This window comes from Eschrichtius robustus, chromosome 1, assembly GCF_028021215.1.
Source record: "Eschrichtius robustus isolate mEscRob2 chromosome 1, mEscRob2.pri, whole genome shotgun sequence".
In the NCBI taxonomy this organism is placed as follows: Eukaryota; Metazoa; Chordata; class Mammalia; order Artiodactyla; family Eschrichtiidae; genus Eschrichtius; species Eschrichtius robustus.
The window spans coordinates 41893487-41913653 of NC_090824.1; the positions used below are offsets into that span (position 1 = coordinate 41893487).

A 20167-nucleotide genomic window follows, 5' to 3' on the forward strand; every position below is an offset into this window, starting at 1 on the left:
CCATAGTACTTCCTGTCTCCTCACAGCCTCCACCCTCTGAGAAATTCATCAACAGGTACCCTATTTCATAGAACTTTGCTACTTGACACTCCCAGAGAAGAATTAATTTTACCGACAATATCTCCTTTTTTGCACTCTATGCATGACCTCACTTTAAACCATCCTATTCCTCCAGCTGATCTCGGCCATTTCCTCTTGTACCACCTCAACTGCCTAAATGCTACAAAACTTTCTACCATTTACTAGGCAGCTAATAAATGCCAGGTACTATGCTAAAGTCCTAATATTTGTCATCTACTCTTCACAACAACCCTGTGAGTTAGATGTAATCTTCACTTTGCAGAGGCAAAGACTGGAGGGGTAAAGGACATGACTTAGCCTACCCACACAGTCAGACAGGGGCAGAGCTGAGACCCAGACCCAGGCCCAGCACCGTGCCTGCCCCATGCAGCCATTCAGTACATACCCACTGCATGAAGGACTGAAATGACCACCAAAGCTTATGTCCTAAGTACTCTCTTCAACTTGCACACCTGAGTCTCCATGCTCTAGGGTATATCCCTAAAGTACCACTCATTGACCATCTTCTCGGGTATAATTCTCTCTTTACCCTAACTTGTTGTCAGTGTCTCTATTCTTTCTATAGCAGTTTCTGGAATTAATTTATAAAAATGTATGTGCAACCTCACTTATTTGAGACCTATCTGAATTCATACGAGGAACCCATAATATAACAGAACTTCATTTTCGGTATTTTCCGGTATCAGTGGTGAGCCTGCTTTTCTGCTCAATGGACAAAATGTGATGAGAGGAAAGGAAATGCTTCAGCATCTCTTGGACCATCTTTTCAACACACTGAATACTATGGTGAGTGCTACTGTACGTCACTGGCTGTGACTGAGTCACTTGGACAGGGAAAAGGAAGTCAGTTAACCAGCATAGTGAAAGAGTAGTGGCCGGGAGTATGACTGTTTTCTCAAAGGGTCCAACTTTAATTTGCTAATATTTTGAAGGAGGGGAAGAGTTATACTTATTCTGTGAGTGGTTTGGCATGGTGACAGGCACAAATGACCCCCCCCCCAAGTCATTTGATGCTGAGTGTTGATATCAAAGACATACTGAGATACTCACCAATGGCTGGTCTGTTAATGTTTTATAACATGTACATCTCCAATGGTCAGTGATTTTCTGCATGATTTCTCTTTTTATAACTGGTGCCAAATTAAGGTCACGTGGAGAATTGGGCTGCTGAAGCCAAGTTGCCTGTGCTTCTCTTTTAAAATTCTGGGTAATCCCTGGTGTCCCTGATTATAGTTCTTAAAATCTAGTGTGCTTTAAAGAGCACTTATGGGGAAGGCTGGGATGAACGGTAGTTAAGAAAATTTGAATTAATGAATATTGAACAGCAAATGCTTCAAAAATGCTTCAAAAAATGAACGGTGGTTTAGAAAATTTGAATTAATGAACATTGAACAGCAAATGCTTCAAAAAATGATTATAATGAAAGGATAAAATATTTGGGAATCAACATGACAACTAAGATAGTCTGATTCAAGAAAAACCAGGCAAAATGCCCTGAAAACATGGGGGAGGGGAAAGGCTGTTTATACACCAAAGTCAATGAGAAGCATCAATGCAAATTTCTAAAATATACAGTAAGGAGAGTTGTCCAATAACAGTAACATGACCTCTTCTCTTGTCAGGACCTCATCATTTACCTTTTCTCATTTTTTCTGCTTGTTCTTTCCACTGCTTAACTTCATTTTCATTAACCAACCTGTATAATAGTTAAAGGAGTATTCATTACAAAAAGTGTAAAAGACCCACTGCTAAATGCATGCTCTCTAGGTAGAAAAATTGTTTAATGCAGACAAAGTCCTCAGCATGCTTGAAACCCATTTTAAACCCAGATGTTACATACATATATTACATGTATACATATAGGAACTCATATCTGACCTCTAGAACATTTCAGTTATCCCAGCTGCTACTTTGAAGTAGGATAATACAAATGTCTTATATTGGTGCTATTATCTCAAGGGTAGCAAAATAAGAAGAAACTTACATCCGTACGACATTTTTAATATTAAAGTTTTCCAAGGGCGTGGAGTCAGGGTCCTGACCTTTGTCATTCTGAATAACTATTTGCTGTATAATTCTATCTAGGAGTAGCCAGTACTGAACGGTGTTGCCACTTCTCTTGTCTAAAAAAGAAAAGAACAGTGGAGATACTTCAACTGGTTTCAAAACTTGAACGAATATTTTTGAACAGTGCTCACCCGCCAGAGCCACAAAACCAGACAGATGTTTACAACCCTTCCCAACGTTTCTGGAATTCTGACACACGACGATCATTTACGTGACTGACAGGCACTTTCTACCCCCTTCTAAATGTGTTGTAAGGCATATATTTATTTTTAAAATCAAAGCGAGTTATAATTCATTTCATTTTGAGAACTTCACAACACCCCTTAAGCTGTGCAGAGACACACTGGGCTGTCACAAAACTAAGGTTTGGAATCCCTGGTGTGCACCCAACCTAAGCCACACTGTTCAGAAGAGAGAGCCCTTTGGATGATGTCCAAACATTCACAAACACACGCGTTAAGTCACAAACACACTCACAAGGCATTTGGAGGCAGTGGTGCAGGATGGACATGAAGTGAGGGTAAGCTTCACTGTGGGTCAGCCTCTTCCTGGTCAGCTCAAACATCTGAGTAGCACTTTTTGTGTCTATGTGAACCTGTTTCATATGAAAAAGAAATCTAAGTCAAACATCCAAGTTCTTCAATTCTTGCAAGGTAAGGTAAGCAATTCCAAGGCAAATAGAAGCTAACCCTGCCACTTAGATAGCAAAACAGAAATCTGACTTTGCTCTTAGGTTACATGTCATCTCTATGACACACATTACAACAGGGACATTCGTGAGCTGCTGAGTCAAATTAGAATAATTGTAAGCACACGTACCAGTTCAAATCTTTTGGCAAATTCTAGTTCATCTTCATTTCGGAGCATTTCAAAAAAATCTAAATGCCTGAAAGACAATTTAAGAAAAGCTATTAAAAGTTGAACATCCTACAAACACAGGCACGTAGGAATCAGGACATAAATTCTAAGGCCTTTCCTAAAATTTCAGAGAAATCTCTAAAGGAAGTGCAACAACAAAATTTGAATGCCTTCTCTTAACTATGTTCTAAGGAAAAAAGACATCATCTGACTGAAATGACATCACTACAAGAGACATATCTGAAAGCCTAGGATGCGCAGCACATAGAAGACAATTCATGAAAGTTTATCAAATCCGAACACAAGCAAATCCAGATTCTACTCATGGAATCGCTTTATGGAAAAACAAGCCCATATAACTAACTTGACTGACCACTGAATTAAAGATTACAAAAGAAATGTTCATGCCTTTCACTTATTCATTCAAATACTTATTGAGCCCCTATTATTGACTGGGGAATGATAAGTTCTGTGAAGACAAATCCAACTGCATAAAGGGGATAGAGAATGATGGGAGGTGAGGTGAGGTGAAGAGTATGAACACAGTGGCTGGAAAAGGTCTCTGCATGGGAAGAAGGGAACAAGCGATTTGGACATCTGTGGGAAGATCTTTTAATGTTGAGGAAATAGCAGGTGCAAAGGCTCTGAGGCAAGTGTATTTTGACATGTTCATAGACTATCAATGAGAAAAGCATGGTGGAGTGTGTGAATGAGTGAGAAGCGTGGTAGAAGGAAAGATCTGAAAGCTGGTAGGATATGTTAGAAATCGTAAAATGACTGCAGACAAGAGCAAATGAACAGGAAAGTGGAAATTAACATTCATGGAATGTCTATCAAAGGTGTCATGTGATTCCACATGTTTTATAGTCAGCTTTCATAACAGCCCTGCAGAATAGTGTTATCATCATCATCACTATTTCTTTATGTATAAAAACAGTAAGGTTAAGAAAAATTGAGTAACTTGACCAGAACACATAGCAGGTAAGCGGCAGGACTAGGATATGGATTCAAGTCTAATGCCAAAACCTACACTAAGTTCTCTACACAAGTGCTGCTTCTTTCATCGAGAAAGTCTTACTATAAAAACATCATTACCTGGTCTAACATTTTGGTACAAGTTCCTTAGGTCACAAGTAGTTCATAGACGGGCACTATACACATGGAAAACACATGAACTATCTCATAATAGTGTGACTTACCTATCTAATGTTGAATTTTCATGTTCCCTTAATTTATCTATTACAGGTTGAATTCCCAACATCAGAAATTCATAGCGAAGATGAAGTCTAAAGTCCAAACTTTCCTGAAAGTAAAAGGGTGATGGAATACATTTTTAAGCTCTTTAGACTACACAGTTGGTAATCTTTTTAAAAAAATTATTCTTTAATAATATATGTTTTAAATTGTGGTACAGAAGGCTCTTACCACTCCTGCGCCTTGGCTTAGCACTGCATTGATGAAGGACATGATGGCAGTCTTGAGACTCACTTCATCTCGATACCGCCCCGTGCTTTTATCCAAGTCATTAATTAACGTCTACCAAGGATACAGATGTAAAAACAAAGGACTGAATAGTTACTAACCTTACACTCATTTTATTAATTTTTTAATACTCAGAAGTTAATTTTTAAAAGCTTGTGTTTAGTCAGAATTACACTGATCCATAGAAAGCTACCTTTTTTTCCTTAAGATTAGTCCTAAAAACTCTACTTTCAAAATTCTTACATCATACATGTTTACATACACATGTATACAAAGTACAAAAGACTGTGCTTCGTTAACTCTGCTTACTTTTTATATTTGAGAAAAACAATGTGGTGACATAATCTCACTGTTTATATTGATCCTAAATCAAGACTGGCAATCTATAAAATTTTCAGGGACCACCCATTTAGTGGATCGAAAAGTGTTTTATATAATGTGTACGAAGCAGAGCTACATTTTTAAGTTCAGTACAATAGTCTCCCCTTATTCACAGGGGATATGTTCCAACATCCCCAGTGGATGCCTGAGACCATGGATAGTACTGAATCCTATACATACTCCTATGTAGACTATATTTTTCCTACATTAATGGCTGGGTGTTGTATACAGTGTGGGTATCTAGAGAAAGGGATGATTCACATCCTGGGAGGTACTGAGCAGGATGGCACGAGATTTCATCATGTTACTCAGAACAGCTGCACAATTTAAAGCTTATGAATTGTTTATTTCTGGAATTTTCCATTTAATATTTTTTAACCCCAGTTGACCTCGGGTAATTAGCACTGTGGAAAGCAAAACTGCAGTTAAGGGGGGGGGGGCACTACTGTAAATCCACAACCCCAGATTGATCAACTACAGAAAGAACATTCTACTCTCTACCTAAGAAGAAGGAAATGCTTGAAGTCCCACCGTGAATGCTCACCACAGGGGGAAATCTCAAGTTAACATTCCCCCTTCGGGGCCAGCAAAGGCACTGGTCTGAAGGCAGGAATGAAGAAGTGGCGAGGAAGCACCCACCTGAAAGCGGGTTCTCTCGCTGGCGTACTTCTGGTAGTGCAGCATGGCCTGCAGAACCTTCTTGTGGCCCCCGGGAACCAGGCACACAGCGCCCAAGATTTCCAGCACAGCCACCTTCGTCTTAATGTTCTCTGTGCTCAGACTCTGAGCAATTACATTAATACTCTCAGAATGAGCCAGGACGTGAGCCCGACCTTGAGAGTTGTTCATTAGCGCCTTTATACATCCAATGAGAGAGGTATGTATTCGAGACTCCGAGGTCTCGTAGTCCATGGTCTTTAGAAAGTTGAGAATACATGACAGGCCATCCAAGTCAATGAATCGGGTTACAAACCTGTCACGAGGAGAAGGTTAAAATGTATCAGACTTAAGTCTTTTTGGAATATTTTAATAGCCCCTAACAGAAAAGTTTAGGGAGCTGGTGGGCAGGAGAAAGTAAGAAGACGTAGTTCCTAAAGTACCCAAAGGCTTACATGAAGTCTTCTTAATTGGGGGCCTCCTCCTTGGCCCAGACCCAACGGTCAGGTCTAACCAGAAGTGTGAAAAAAATCTCCATTTGAGTTAAAAAGATCTTAACTGATATGAATAACCAATTAACAGATCTTATAACCACAGAAAACCAGGAACAAGAAGAAGTTCAGAATATCCACCTTAGGTTAAAGTCGTCTGCTGATCCTGTGTTATGATAGCATCCAGTCCCCATGCATGTTTAAGTGTTGACCACTGACCCAGGCATGCCCCAAACCAATGAAAGTCAAAGAGCATCCTTAAACACCAGGATATTTACTTGCCAAACAAATGATAATCTATCTCCTTAGTTTTATAGCAAAAACCTTCTTTTGTATGGCATGCTATATGGAATCCCAATATATAAAACAAATAAAAGCAATACTTTATTACTGTACATTAATTTTTTGGATATTTATAGCACTTATTTACTGTAAAGTCAATCAATGAGAATAATTCACAATACGTATCTGTAGGTTAAGACTCTGAAAAGTTCAGAAGTAACATAACCTGTTGATGTGACTACTCCAGAATTTTCCAAACTTATTTAGCCTTGGATAACCATTAACATCTGAGAATGCAGAACACACATACAGAGGGAAACAGTGATCTCGTTAGGATAGACTAGAAAACTTCTGATATACAACTGTATATGATTTTTGAGGAATCAGTACATTTTTTCCTAGCATTTTATAGTCAAATATAGGGAATTTTATTTCCCAGCTATTTCATCCAACCACATCACCCAGATCTAGCCAAGCTTCATTCATAGCACTAGTGCTGATGAAATGCACCTGAAAGCACCCCCATATCCCACCAAACCTTAGAGGATTAATGGAAAATGAAGGTGTGGGAGGCACACAGTAGAAGCTGATTGCTCATCCATTTCTTTTACAACAGTTTTATTGAGATATAACTCACATGCCATAAAATTCACACTTTCAAATGTGTAATTCAGTGATTTTTAATATATTCACAGAGTTGTGCAACCATGGTCACTATCTGATTTTAGAACACTTTAATTATCCCCAAAAGACCATTTTCCTCTCTCCCTAACCCCAGGCAACCACTTATCTTTCTGTTTCTATGGATTGGCCTTTTCTGGATATTTCATATAAATGGAATCATACAATACATGGTCCCCTGTGTCTGGCTTCTTTCGCTCTGCATAAATATTTTCAAGGCTCATCCATGTTGTAGCATGTATCAGTACTCCATTCCTTTTTAGGGTTGAAAAATATTCTGTTTTATAGATATGTCACATTTTATTTATCAATTCATCAGTTGATAGAATTTGGGTGTTTCCTGTTTCTGGCTATTATAAATAATGCTAATATTCGCACACAAGGTTTTAGGGACATGTTTTCATTTCCCTTGGGCTATATATCGAGAAGTAGAATTGTTGGGTCATATGGCAACACTGTGTTTAATATTCTGCGGAAATGTCCAACTGTTTTCCAAAATGGTTGCACCATTTTACATTCCCCCCAGCAATGAATGAGGGTTACAATCTCTCCACATCTGCACCAACACTTATTAGTTTCTGCCTTTTTGTATTTTAGCCACCTTCATGGATGTCCGCATATCTTTTAACTGAAGAAAAACAATTTATTGAATGTTCAATGATTAAAGTATTTCATCCTCGGTTCAATTACATGTTTTTAATTTAAGACTTCCTCAAGAGTTTGGCTATTGCAGAAAAATAAAGAAGAAAGGAAGGGAAAAGAGAAGGGAAGAAGAAAGTAGAAAAGAAGAAAAAGAAAAGAGACAAGTAGTACACGCTCCCCAGTATAAAAATTACCTCATTGGTTTCGTCCTTAGTGCTGTCTTCAAACTCTCTATAGTTTTACTTCTCTCTTCTTCCTCTTCCTTCTCTAAAGCCAGCAGAGATTTTCTCTATGCAAAGAAAACTAAAGTTACTTCTTCAATTTTTGTTTTAATTAGAGTACAAGCAAGACAAGCCCACAGATTCCATGCTATCACTTTTAATACAAATAATCAATAACATTATGACCAAGATTTACTACAAGCCAAAATGTAGACCAAAAGCACCAAGAATTCCACAAATTCATTCTCTGTACTACAAGTTCGTTCTTTTGAATTTAAATAAAGTTTTAAGAAAATGTTGAGAAATCTTAGTAGAGATTAAGTGGTCCAAACACTTGTGTAACTACTCTATAACTACACTCTGATGAAGATTACTATTTATATTTGATAGAAAGAAGATTAGACCTATAGTTAAATACAACAATCTGACAATTAACGTTAACATTATCACACTATCAAAGAGAGGCAGGCAGCAATCTTCCCATGCTATCTCTTCCATTTCTCAGTCAAAAAGTGTAATCTTAAAAAAAAAAAGTGTAATTTTTTACATTTTTTGTTACATCAAATTATTTTTTAAGAGGAACGATTAAATTGGACCTGATACAAAGATAGACAATTCCTTTGGAGTAAATGCTTAAGTTTTAGAAATGATTCAATGTCATTTGGAAATCAGGATATGGAATGTATGGGTATGTGTGTGTGTGTGCGCGTGTGTGTGTACGTGCCCGTGTGTGCTTTCCCTACCCAGGGATCTACTAGAGCAGTGCTTCTCAAACTTTAATGTGGATACGAATCGCCTGGGGATCTTGTTAAAATTCAGGTCCTGATTTGGCATGTCTGCGGTGAAGCCTAAGAGCCTAAGATGATGCGCTTCTGATGGGTTTCCACGTGACGCTGATGCCGCAGTCTGTGGACCTCACTTCAAAGAGCAAGGCCCTAAGGAAGCAGATCTCGGTTGATATCATAAAGTTATGAATGCTAGTAAGGTTCACAGACTTGTTCAAAAGTCTTTTCCATTCCTTTTATGCCATGATCACCTAAACGTACTAAAAGTATCGCCAAGTCTTATGGCCCCAGGTGCTTCCACCCACGGAACCACAGGTCCCTTGCCTTCCTCTTACTCTTAACATGTGCTTGTCCAGTCTCAGTCTTTTTACTTGTTACCCATTCTGATAAAATGCATGGTTGGGAAACAGATTGGGGTACAGAAAAAAACATTTGGCTCTTATCCACGTGTCTCAATGGTCCAGTCTCTCCCTTTCTTTCAGGTCCACACATCATCAAGGGGTGACTTTACTTAATTTTTTTCAAGTTAACAGTACAAGCATTAAGTAACTAAATGCTAACTAAAACCTAAATTTGACTTCACACTTAGGAGGGTAAAGCCCAAAGCAAACATATATCAGTATCATTTATGGCAAGTGAAATAAAAATCAGTAAAGTCTTGTTTTGTAAACTTGAATTGTTTCTGCTAAAGCTGCCCTCTTGCTGGTGATACGCCCGGACAGCTGTCACCAGAGGATGGTAGGGGAAGAGGCTGCGTGCAGAAATAGCCAATGAATTTCTTCACAGCTCCGTGAGACCCATATCCTGGAAAATTTAGCACAAATCCAGCCAAGTACATTTAATCTCCTGTGGCACAGCTGAACTTGTTCAGACTCTTAAGCAATCACTTTGACTCTGCAGCCCAGAATCAAGACTTTTATGAACATCATTTCTTGTTCCTAAGCTTAGTCACCCAAACCTCCCAAATTAAAACTACACACGTTTCTTATTGTGGTTCATTAATACTAAATAAAGATGCACATATTTATCCTTTTAACAATCTTGGACAGGGTGTAACGTCCAAATAAAGGCAGACTACATTAAGATTCTCCCTAGCAGAGTTAGGAGATTTATGAAAAGTCAAGAAATTTAAATTGGAATTTCCTTCCCCAATATAAGGACTATTACTTTCCTCTCAAAACAGAAGACAGTATACTCTTTTCTGTGTGTAGTACAATGAGAATTGAATCTAAGATTGTTTATTGTATTGAGAAAATCGAGGTTATGGAGATGAACCTGACATTCTAATGTGACTTTTCGAAATAAAATAATTTATGTGGAGTCTCAAGTTTTCAAGCTTCACATTTATGGAGAAGTCTAAATTTGCAGCTTTTCGACAGAAAAGGGGATCTGCCTACATTTCTGAAGATGGCTGCTAGGCCAAACATCCAGTATGCACCTTGCCATACACTGGACTGGCTTGTGGCGGCCTCCTTGGGTGCTCTATGCACTTACTAAATCCCTGCTCACATGAGGAGTGGGCAAAGGACAAAGTGCATCCTGGCAGAGGATCTTCCAGTCAAAGCTGCTAAGGTTTACACTGGAACATGCAGGGCCGAGAGAGATGCGCAAACCAGGCACAGAAATCATTCCTGGTATGGAGTCTGGAACTAAGCTCCTGTTTGAAATATCTCATTGGTGTGAAATCAATAAGCCAACCCGCTAAGCACACTGAACTTCACCTCACATCCTTGCTCCCTGAGACTGCATGCAGAAGCCACACACCAAGAAAGCCCAGGTCCCTCTGGAACACGCACTCTTTTATTATATTGTTTTCCACTCTTTAAAAGCCAGCAGATCACTCAGGGGTCCTTTAAAGAACAAAGCATTCTTGGGCTTCCCTGGTGGCGCAGTGGTTAAGAATCCACCTGCTAATGCAGGGGACACGGGTTCGAGCCCTGGTCCGGGAAGATCCCACATAAAAAAAAAAAAAAAAGAACAAAGCATTCTTGTTACGAAGCTTCCGTAAAGTAACTGAACTTGTTCCACAAAGGGCTTCACAGACCAGTAAGCACTGCGGTTCTCAACCTGGACTGCTTATCAGACTCTCCAGATGCCTGTCCCACCTCAGAAAAGCTGGGGGTGGAGGCATGGGTGGGATTACCAGGCCTCTTTCACGTGCCAAAGGATTTAAAAAACTGAGTTAGTGAGAGGCAAACTGGAAAGGAGTCTTTGAGCTTAGACTGATAGGTTTAAATTCCAGCTCTACCACTTCCAAATGAGATGACCTTGGGCAAGGTAACCTTTCTCTGAGTCTCAGACTCCTTATCTATAAATAGCACTTAGAGCATAGGGTGCTTGTAAGGATTTAAAACAGCATGTAGAGTGCCTGTTACATGAGGCACACTCAACAGCAGTAGCCGCTGCTGATGCTGAAGACAGTAGATGATGACAATGTGGATAAACGCCCCTTCGACAATTCCCAAAGCAGACAGCCAGAGAGCTTAGCTGCCAGGCCAGGAAAGGATCTGGAGGAATCATGTGCCTTTCCAGTCCCCAGGGATAATGTCTTAGGATTTCCGCTGTGTGCTGTCAGGAATTCTCCAGAGAGATTGGCTAGAACTATGGGGAGGATGTGGTGGCCACAGATAGGGTGAAAAAACCAGAAAACTCAGCATAGGGTTTCTGGTGTCATCAGGCCTCCTTGTTCCTTTACAGATGCAGGAGTGGTGAGGCCTCATTATTTCATCACCTGTTGTAATGCCTTCTACCCTTAACCCTGGAAAGGTGCTGGCTCTGTCCTTCAAGGAGCATTAGAAAGCTCTGTGAGGTGTTTAACCCATAAAGAAGAGCAAAGTGACAATGTAAGAGCCTGGAAATGATACTCTTAGAGAGGGCTTTCGATTAGGAAGCAAATATAATTAAAATGTAGACGACTCATGAATGTAGCAAAACGTTGTCCAAGGAGCTAGATGAAGGAGAAAGGGAGGCTCTTGAAGAAGTGCCACATACCAGCACATCACACACCCTCTAGTGCAGGAAACGAGTCAGGCTGACTCCGGAAAAGGCATGGAGTAAGTCACTAAAGGACAAATTAACCTAACTGTCCCAAAATTTGAAGACAGGAAAAATCCATATTATTTAGTACTTCTCCATTGATAGAAGTGAATTCATTAACAAAGGAGCAACTTCCCTTGTTAGACATCAAATAAGGCTGAGTTAATTAGAAAGAGAGACAGCCTGCCTGATAGCTTGTTTTTTCCCTAACAGCCAAGAACAAGAATTCAGAAAATAGGGACTTCCCCGGTGGCGCAGTGGTTAAGAATCCGCCTGCCAATGCAGGGGACATGGGTTTGATCCCTGGTCTGGGAAGATCCCACGTGCCGTGGAGTAACTAAGCCTGTGCACCACAACTGTTGAGCCTGCGCTCTAGAGCCCGCGAGCCACAACTACTGAAGCCCGCGCTCCACAACTGCTGAAGCCCGCACGCCTAGAGCCCGTGCTCTGCAACAAGAGAAGCCACTGCAATGAGAAGCCCACGCACCACAACGAAGAGTAGCCCCCGCTCACCACAACTAGAGAAAGCCGGCGCGCAGCAATGAAGACCCAACACAGCCAAAAATAAGTAAATTAAAAAAAAAAAATTCAGAAAATAAACTTTATGTGCAGGAATTGTAAATGACTCTATATTATAATTGCTTAGGCCGATGTAGAAAAATCCCTGATGGTTATCACAAGCCTCATGTTCTGATAACATATTCATACAAATGCTGAGATCACCCTTTTCTCATCTTTGCTGTTGTGTAGAATGCCTGGTATAAGGATTTGGTGGTTATTTTCTGTTCTTTTCTGCTGTGCTTTCAGAGAAACCCTTGGGGCAAAAGCTTATGCAGTTTCTTCTATAATTTATACAGCCCTGTTTACCATGGTGCTTATTATTCATCATGTGACAGCAGAAGAAGCATCTTCAAAGAAAAAGCTAGAAAAGAGGAAGTTACTAAAAGTCAAGGCCTCTGAAAATTTAGCAAAAGTGTGAATGCTTCACATATAGTAGTCAGTTTTTAACTGTTGCAGCAGCAGCAGCAAAATATTAGACAATCTAGAATGTTTGTTCTAAGTGATAAGAAACGAATTCTCCACAAGGGCTCTGTGGATGGTAGGAAAGGGAGAGGTAGAGAAAGTATTATGGAAGCTATCATCTGCTTGAATATAATAAACTCAAAGTTGAGCCTAACAGATTAACTCTTAAAATCGTGTGTCCACGGAGGCAAAGACTGCTCTCCTGTGAGCAGCCTCCAATTTTTATCAATGTGAACAAGATTTAGGCTATTAAGGCTCAAATGTTGATGACACGTTTTCTGCTGTGCATTTTTGCTGGATCGACAGATGCCCCTCAAGCAGCTCAAAACTCTGACATCACACAGACATCCAAGTGATCAGAATGCATTATTTTAGACATTGAGCATGCATTTTCATCAATTACTGAACCAAAAATCCACATACTGAAGATTTCCCAAGGATATCTCAGCATTATCATTATTACGCCTTTCCATTAAACCACGTATTCCATGAAATTTTTTCTTATTTGTACGAGTAAAAGAGTACCTTCGTACCCTGTAAGATCAAGAACCCAGGAACTAAGTCCTCCGTTTAAAAAAAAAAAAAAGGATGAGAACAGTGAAGGGATAGTTTCATTGTACTATTCTTAAATGGTATTAACTTTTAGAATGGTGCTGTCCTATCAAAGTTCCAAATGATTGGTAGGAACAATTGCAAGTTAAAGTTGAACAGAGGCCAGATTTATGATTACATTTCCTCTAATAACATTAAACTCACTTATATTTTAGTATGTGCTGATTTTATTTAAAACATACTGGAAAAAAATCATTTTGCCAAATACCACTCCTGCCTCCCCTTTCTCCCCAACACTGAGCATTTGGAATGGAGTTTGGAAAGATAATGACATTTGGTAGTTCTTACTCAAGTGAATATTTATTGTGCAACTGTGTGCTTTCTACTAAACTTGCATTTTAAACTGTGAGCTGAAGAACAGAAAGGATACCTACAGCAGCCATGGAATTGAGCTGATCAATGTAGAATTCAGGCCAACTTGTTGCTCCCTTGTTTTCTTCCTGGTCCTAAAGAGAAAGGAAAAAAAAAAAGTGATATACCACCAGATGTATATACACAACAGTCACAAGCACATCTGACTTCCAGAGCCTCTAGACGATGGGCCACACAAACCATTAGAAGACACTGAGATACAAGATATTTGTCTTTTAATGTTAGCTTTAAATCATCAGACTGTCCCCTTGATCAGGGTGGTCTTCCTGATCCAATTTCCACAGAGAGTGCTGAAGTCAGAATTAGGTGTGACAAAGGGGATATTTTCTGAACCAGCGTTCAAGGGGAGTTGACATGGGAACTTAGCCACACATGGTATGATGCTGTTTTCCTTCAGGGGTGCAATAACATTGGGAAGGGCTCTGTGTTTGTTGCAAGGACAAAGGATCTCTAGGTCCTGTGTCGCACTGAGGACGGTACTGCTGCACTACACGTCTGGATGAAGTCCACAAAAGAGGGAAAGCTGCCTTTAACCATGACCACAGGGGGCTTCCCTGGCAGCGCAGTGGTTAAGAATCCGCCCGCCAATGCAGGGGACACGGGTTCGAGCCCTGGTCCGGGAAGATCCCACATGCTGCGGAGCAACTAAGCCCGTGCGCCACAACTACTGAGCCTGCACTCTAGAGCCCGCGAGCCACAACTACTGAGCCAGCATGCTATAACTACTGAAGCCCACGCGCCTAGAGCCTGTGCTCTGCAACAAGAGAAGCCACCACAATGAGAAGCCTGCGCACCACAACGAAGAGTTGCCCCCGCTCGCCGCAACTAGAGAAAGCCCATGCACAGCAACGAAGACCCAATGCAGCCAAAAATAAATAAATAAAATAAATAAATTTAAAAATGACCACTGGACTTGGCCAATTGTTAACTGGACTTTTTTCCGTTAGTTTGTTCAGACTCCAGCAGACAGTAAAAATTTTGAAGAAAGGTCTCATTTGATGTTACCAAAAGTAGATGATACTGCTTCAGATGAGGAGGTAAAATAAAGCCCGACATTGGATGGAAGGTAACAAAATGAACACACATTAGTCCCAGGTCCAGCCCTCATGCCATGACAGCTTGTAAGTTTGAGAAAATGTAATATATCTGAACTGAAGAGAACTGAAACCCAAGGAATTCAGGAACCCATTCCTAAACCGCTCCAGTCAGTTCTGCATCTTACAAACCAGGGTGACTTGAAGCCAGCACCAGAGCCCCCAGGGCTTCTGTGGATGGGCGCTCTGTGCCAGCCTGAGCTCACACCTCCCCCCAAAATCAGGTGGCTCTGGCCTCTGCTCCATTGGAGCACTGAGTCCACTTGAAGATGGCATTGTGGTGGGAGATTTCCATGCATGTTTGCAAACCTGTGTGGCTCCAAGTCATTTGTGTGACCAAACAAACTTGAAGGGGAAAATTTCAGCTCTTCTCTAGCTTCACATTCAGAGAACACCTTAGTATAATCGGCATCTCCTGTCCCCTTGGAGACCTATTTACCTATTTACTGTGTCAGGATCCCCGTCCTTGGGATAACGGCTTCAAGGTAGGGCTATTAATTTCAGTCCTACACTTTACTTAAAAGAAACAAACTTTCTCTAAACAAATCTTTCTAGGCAGGTCTACTCTGGTGAGATAAAAGAAACAATTTCAAAACTATTCTTTAAGTAGTCACGAAAAGGGGGCAAAGTAACTGTTGCTTACTGTGCCTTGAAAGCTGGCAGTAACTGATACCTGAACTCAGGGAGTTGCATGAATTTCATCTGGAGACTGAACATCCCAGATGATGGGGACAAAGGCTACAGCAGCAGCTTTGAAGTTGGACTGGATTACACTTCCGTGGCTTTAAAAAGCTTAGGAAATCTGATGAGTTTTTAGAACAGCCCCTGATTATTATTTAACATGTTAATAAAATAGCTACAATGGCAGCGTAAATGTTGAACACTTCTCTCCTATTAAAATGGAGTATTAAAGTTAGCAAAACCCCACTATTACCAATGTTTTCAGCAAGCCAAAACCCACAGTGATATTCAATGGTATTTGAACCTATAAAATGAAACAGAAGGTGCCAGATCTTTCTAGTCCCTCAATCTAGGGCAAATTTCCAAAATTATGACAAAATCACATCCCATGTCTGGGGTCCCATGAGAGCCTGATGTAAGCTATTAAGTCCTGGTTACTGGAAAGAGATCATTTTAGAAGCTTAAGATTAGTATACAGAGAGAAATCTCTACACTCTGAAAATGCTTTTAAAATAATGTAAACATATTAAGAGTAGATCTAGATACTGCCTTCAAAATAAGGGGAAGAAAGCTTCATTTTTATTTTACATGCCCCCAGTGCTGAGAAAATCAAATGAGCTAACATATGTGAAAGCTTCTCGTAAAAATACTAAGTGTTATCACTACATCCCTGAGGGGGGGAGGTGGTCCTCAGAGTTCTTCATTTTAGCAGTGCATTTCCCTGGTCCTTCCATACAGATGTGTGCTACAGTAGCCAAGAGAAGCTCATCCCTGTGAACCAAATCTCCCCCTCCTTTGTGTGGCTTTTGGAGTCTGCAGTGATACACAGACACAGGCCAGAAGGATCTTAACGCAATTGTTCTCCGAGGTCCCTGAAAGAGCACCAGACACAGAGACTTGCCAAGGGGGAGACTTTCTCCTAAAAAGTCCATGAAAGAGGTGGCTGATGGAAGGGTAACATGTATAATATTCCTGGAAGGTTGGGTCCTCTGTATTACTAACCTCAAACACGTATTATTCTTTGAGTCATCTGTCTTGGTTCTATTTACTTGTTCTAGAGAAACAAGTGGAAAAATACACAAGCTTGTATAAACTGTATTACTGTAGGTGTAATAGAAGCAACTGTAATATCCAGCACATACAGAGCTTACCACGCGTCAAACGCTGTTCTAATCACTGCGCTCTTCATTTAATCTACCCTGTGAGGTAGGTGCTGTCATTATACTCATTTTACCGAAGAGGAAACAGAGGTAAAGGGAGGACAGATGTGTTGCTAAAGGTCATCCTGCTGGAAATTCAGAGGCAGTGGGAAAGAATCATGGCAACCTCTTTCCTAAGATTAGACCTCAGGTTAACCACAAGCAATACACATTGAGTGCAAAGCTGGCTTTTCACTCTTCACCACTTCACTATAAGAGACTCAAACATGGTTAGCGGCCAAAAATGAGTTCACCTCTCCCTAAACCCTTAGTGCTACTTTTGCTACATTCAACATTTCTGAATATTATTCTAAGGCCTGATGTCTTACCCGGGCTACCTCTGAACCCTCTCTCTAGACTTTCTGTGGGAACTCTTCTGCCCCACTATCAACACCTCGTCTATCTTTGTAATGTGTGCATGCAGACAGCACTTAAGAAGCTTTTCCCTAACCTGTTCTCCCGTTCTGTTATACACCTCATGTTATCGGCTGTCTTCATGGGGATTTCTCAAGAGCCCCTGAAGATGAGCCCATAGCACTGACCAGCTGTGGACACTGAAATTGTAAACAAAACCCTCCCTAAACCATACACATCTAACCCTATTTTTGGCTACCTATTTCAGTGATTCCGTTAGAACTTTTCTCTGATAAGCAAGAATATTGCCTTCATTCTGTTCTTTTAAAAAGTTGCTTTTTCCCTCTCTTTTAAAACAGATTGTAGGTAAGCCTTAAAGACACCTAGAGGAGGTTGTCCTATGGGAATACAAGTTCTAGCAATCACATTAAATGCTCTTTTCGTTCTACCTACAGAATGGATAATTCATATTAATATCTAGTTTTGTTTCTTCTTGAAATGTAATAAGCATTTAAGATATATGCCTATCTTTAGAGGGTCTATTAGATTAATTAGAATTGAATTGATATACATATTTTATGTTATTAAATTCTCCACTGATAACTGGTTTTTGAGAATATGTGTAAACATCACTTATAGTCAGAGAGATGGTATGATGGAAAAATGACCAGATAGGCCATGCAAAGATGAGGTTCCAGAACTTACTTGTTGGTTTATTCAATCAGCATCTCTTGCTAAGCTTGAATATCTTTGGGCCTTGTTTTTCTTCTGTTCAAAATAAGAGGTGAGACTAGACCATTTCTAAAGTCCCTACAAGCTCTAAGAGTCTACATGCCTCTAATAGTGAGATGCCATGGAAAACACAGTTTGTTACTATATTTAGTTTGAGGGCCCAATTTCTAAAATCAGTAATTAAAAAAAAAAGTTATGTTGTTCAGTGACTAAGTTACAAAACCCTTAACTTTCAACAGCTAATTCCTTTACAAGGTAATTAGAGGGGGAAAAAAACTCCTCAACGTTAATTATTTTATTATTTCTCTAATCCAACTCATCCTGTTTTCTTAGTAGCTTGATAGTCATCAATAAGAGAGTATTCATGGACAAAATTTCCTGCTGGATGGGCACTTTGACACTGCCTTTGCTTTCAACCTGCACTGACTACAGCTTTAACCTCTTTTCTTGGTTTTCCACTTTGCTCCTACAATCTCAAACTCTGAAAAAACAAAACAACAAAACAAAAAAACTCTTTGCTAGTAAGGGAACTTGTACAGTGCAAGGGACCTTCAAGAATGTTGATTTTGTTTTTGTTTTTGTTTTTTTAAATCAGGCTCTAATCAACCAACTCACTTAGAAGGTAAAGAAATACATAGTTTATTTCTAACCTCACTTCATTTCCGACTGACACATTATTCACTCCATATCTCTGGTCAGTGGCTACTAAAAAAAAAATCCAAGAGATCCTCCCCCATTCTCTTTAAATGTTCGACAGTACATTTGTTTTTCTCAGCATCAGTTTGCCCATAAGAATAAATTTTGCATTATTCATTTGTTTGCACTCTTTCTGAAGTAAGCATTCACAGCTCTATCCCAGACTTCTGTCTCTCGCTTCACTATCCTCTCTCTTTCAATCCAAGCTGACTGTATTCCACTTCTTCTACCACCATCAACAGACAGGCATTTGAATCCTCAGCTACTCACTACCTTAAGTGACTTCTAGGCAGGCAAGGTAAGAAACCTCTGCATGTGACTCAGTTTTAGTTTCCTTTTCTGTAAAAGGGGTGCCTACCTCATAGGGTCATTGTGAGGATTTAATAAGTTAATACAAGTAAATAAAGCTCTGGGAACACTACACACAGAAGTGCTCAATAAATGTTAGCTAGGATGATAATGATACCCTTTAAGGATCTCCAGCTATGGCTATTCTAAGTCCCTGTTACTAGGACTGAAAAAATTGGAGCAGTTTGGAGGTAAATTTTGTCAGTAATTGTTCACATTTAAAACACACACAGCCTTTGTCAGTCTACTTTCAGGAATTTAGCCCATGATTACACTTGCACAGATACATATTACAAAGATTTGTTTCACTGCAGTGCTGTTTGAATTAGCATATAATAAAGTTAACAAGTATATGGAAAGGGGAATGGTTGAATAAACTACTTTGTAGCAGTAGCAAAGAATGAAGTAGAGTTGTGTAATGATATTAAAAATGATCAAGTATACTATGAAGGGAAAAAAATGCTTCAAAATATTATTTTCCATCTATAGAAAAAATATGTACAGTACAGACAAACATTTCTGGAAACAGACATAATAAAATTTAACAGTGGCTACCCCCTGGGTAGCAGTAGGAAAAGTCTTTTACTTATAAACTTCTGTATGATTCAAACTGTCATTGTACTAAGAACATGCACTATTTTCACAATTAAAATAGAAGTAAGTTTGAAAGCATTACGTGTTCTGTTAGGACAAGAGCTTTGCTTTTTCTAATATTCTGTGTGACATGAACAACATCAGGTCGAGACTCTGCAACATTTGCGGTGTTTCTGTTCTCTATCCCTGGGGCACCCCTCTGCTCCCTACAGCAAATTATTTTAAAACATTTCTCTAATTATCTTCTCTTACTGGATTTTCTATTTCTAAAACAGACTATTAACCCTAATATCAGCTGTTTATGCAGACAAAGAAATTGAATGATCTGGGCTAATATTTATGTACCCAAAGCAGGCTAACATTTTCTAAAATTTCCACACTTACATATTTGTGTTGCAAACAATTTCTTGGTAGCAGCTGAAGTCTTTCAGTGACCTAAGTGGGTCTCAAAGTGCAGTTTAAACATTAAGTCTTTTTTTAAAAAATTAATTAATTAATTAATTTTTAAATTTATGGCTGTGTTGGGTCTTCGTTTCTGTGCGAGGGCTTTCTCTAGTTGTGGCAAGCGGGGGCAACTCTTCATCGTGGTGCGCGGGCCTCTCACTATCGTGGCCTCTCCTGTTGCGGAGCACAGGCTCCAGACGCACAGGCTCAGTAATTGTGGCTCACGGGCCCAGTTGCTCCGTGGCATGTGGGATCTTCCCAGACCAGGGCTTGAACCCGTGTCCCCTGCATTGGCAGGCAGATTCTCAACCACTGCGCCACCAGGGAAGCCCCTAAACATTAAGTCTTAATGTA

The 20167-nt window shown here is 39.9% G+C and overlaps 1 protein-coding gene across 1 annotated transcript in view; it reads right to left on the reverse strand.

Moving 5' to 3' along the window:
• The window catches only part of DAAM1 (dishevelled associated activator of morphogenesis 1), a 172826-nt gene that overhangs the window by 54775 nt on the left and 97884 nt on the right, over nt 1-20167 (reverse strand). The window contains exons 4-12 of the mRNA XM_068544676.1: nt 13674-13745; nt 7817-7911; nt 5509-5842; nt 4432-4542; nt 4206-4309; nt 2968-3034; nt 2626-2743; nt 2066-2204; nt 1719-1777 (exon numbers count right to left, since the gene is read on the reverse strand). Of these exons, the coding sequence (XP_068400777.1) occupies nt 1719-1777; nt 2066-2204; nt 2626-2743; nt 2968-3034; nt 4206-4309; nt 4432-4542; nt 5509-5842; nt 7817-7911; nt 13674-13745 (1099 nt within the window). The remainder of the gene's footprint in view (nt 1-1718; nt 1778-2065; nt 2205-2625; nt 2744-2967; nt 3035-4205; nt 4310-4431; nt 4543-5508; nt 5843-7816; nt 7912-13673; nt 13746-20167) is intronic.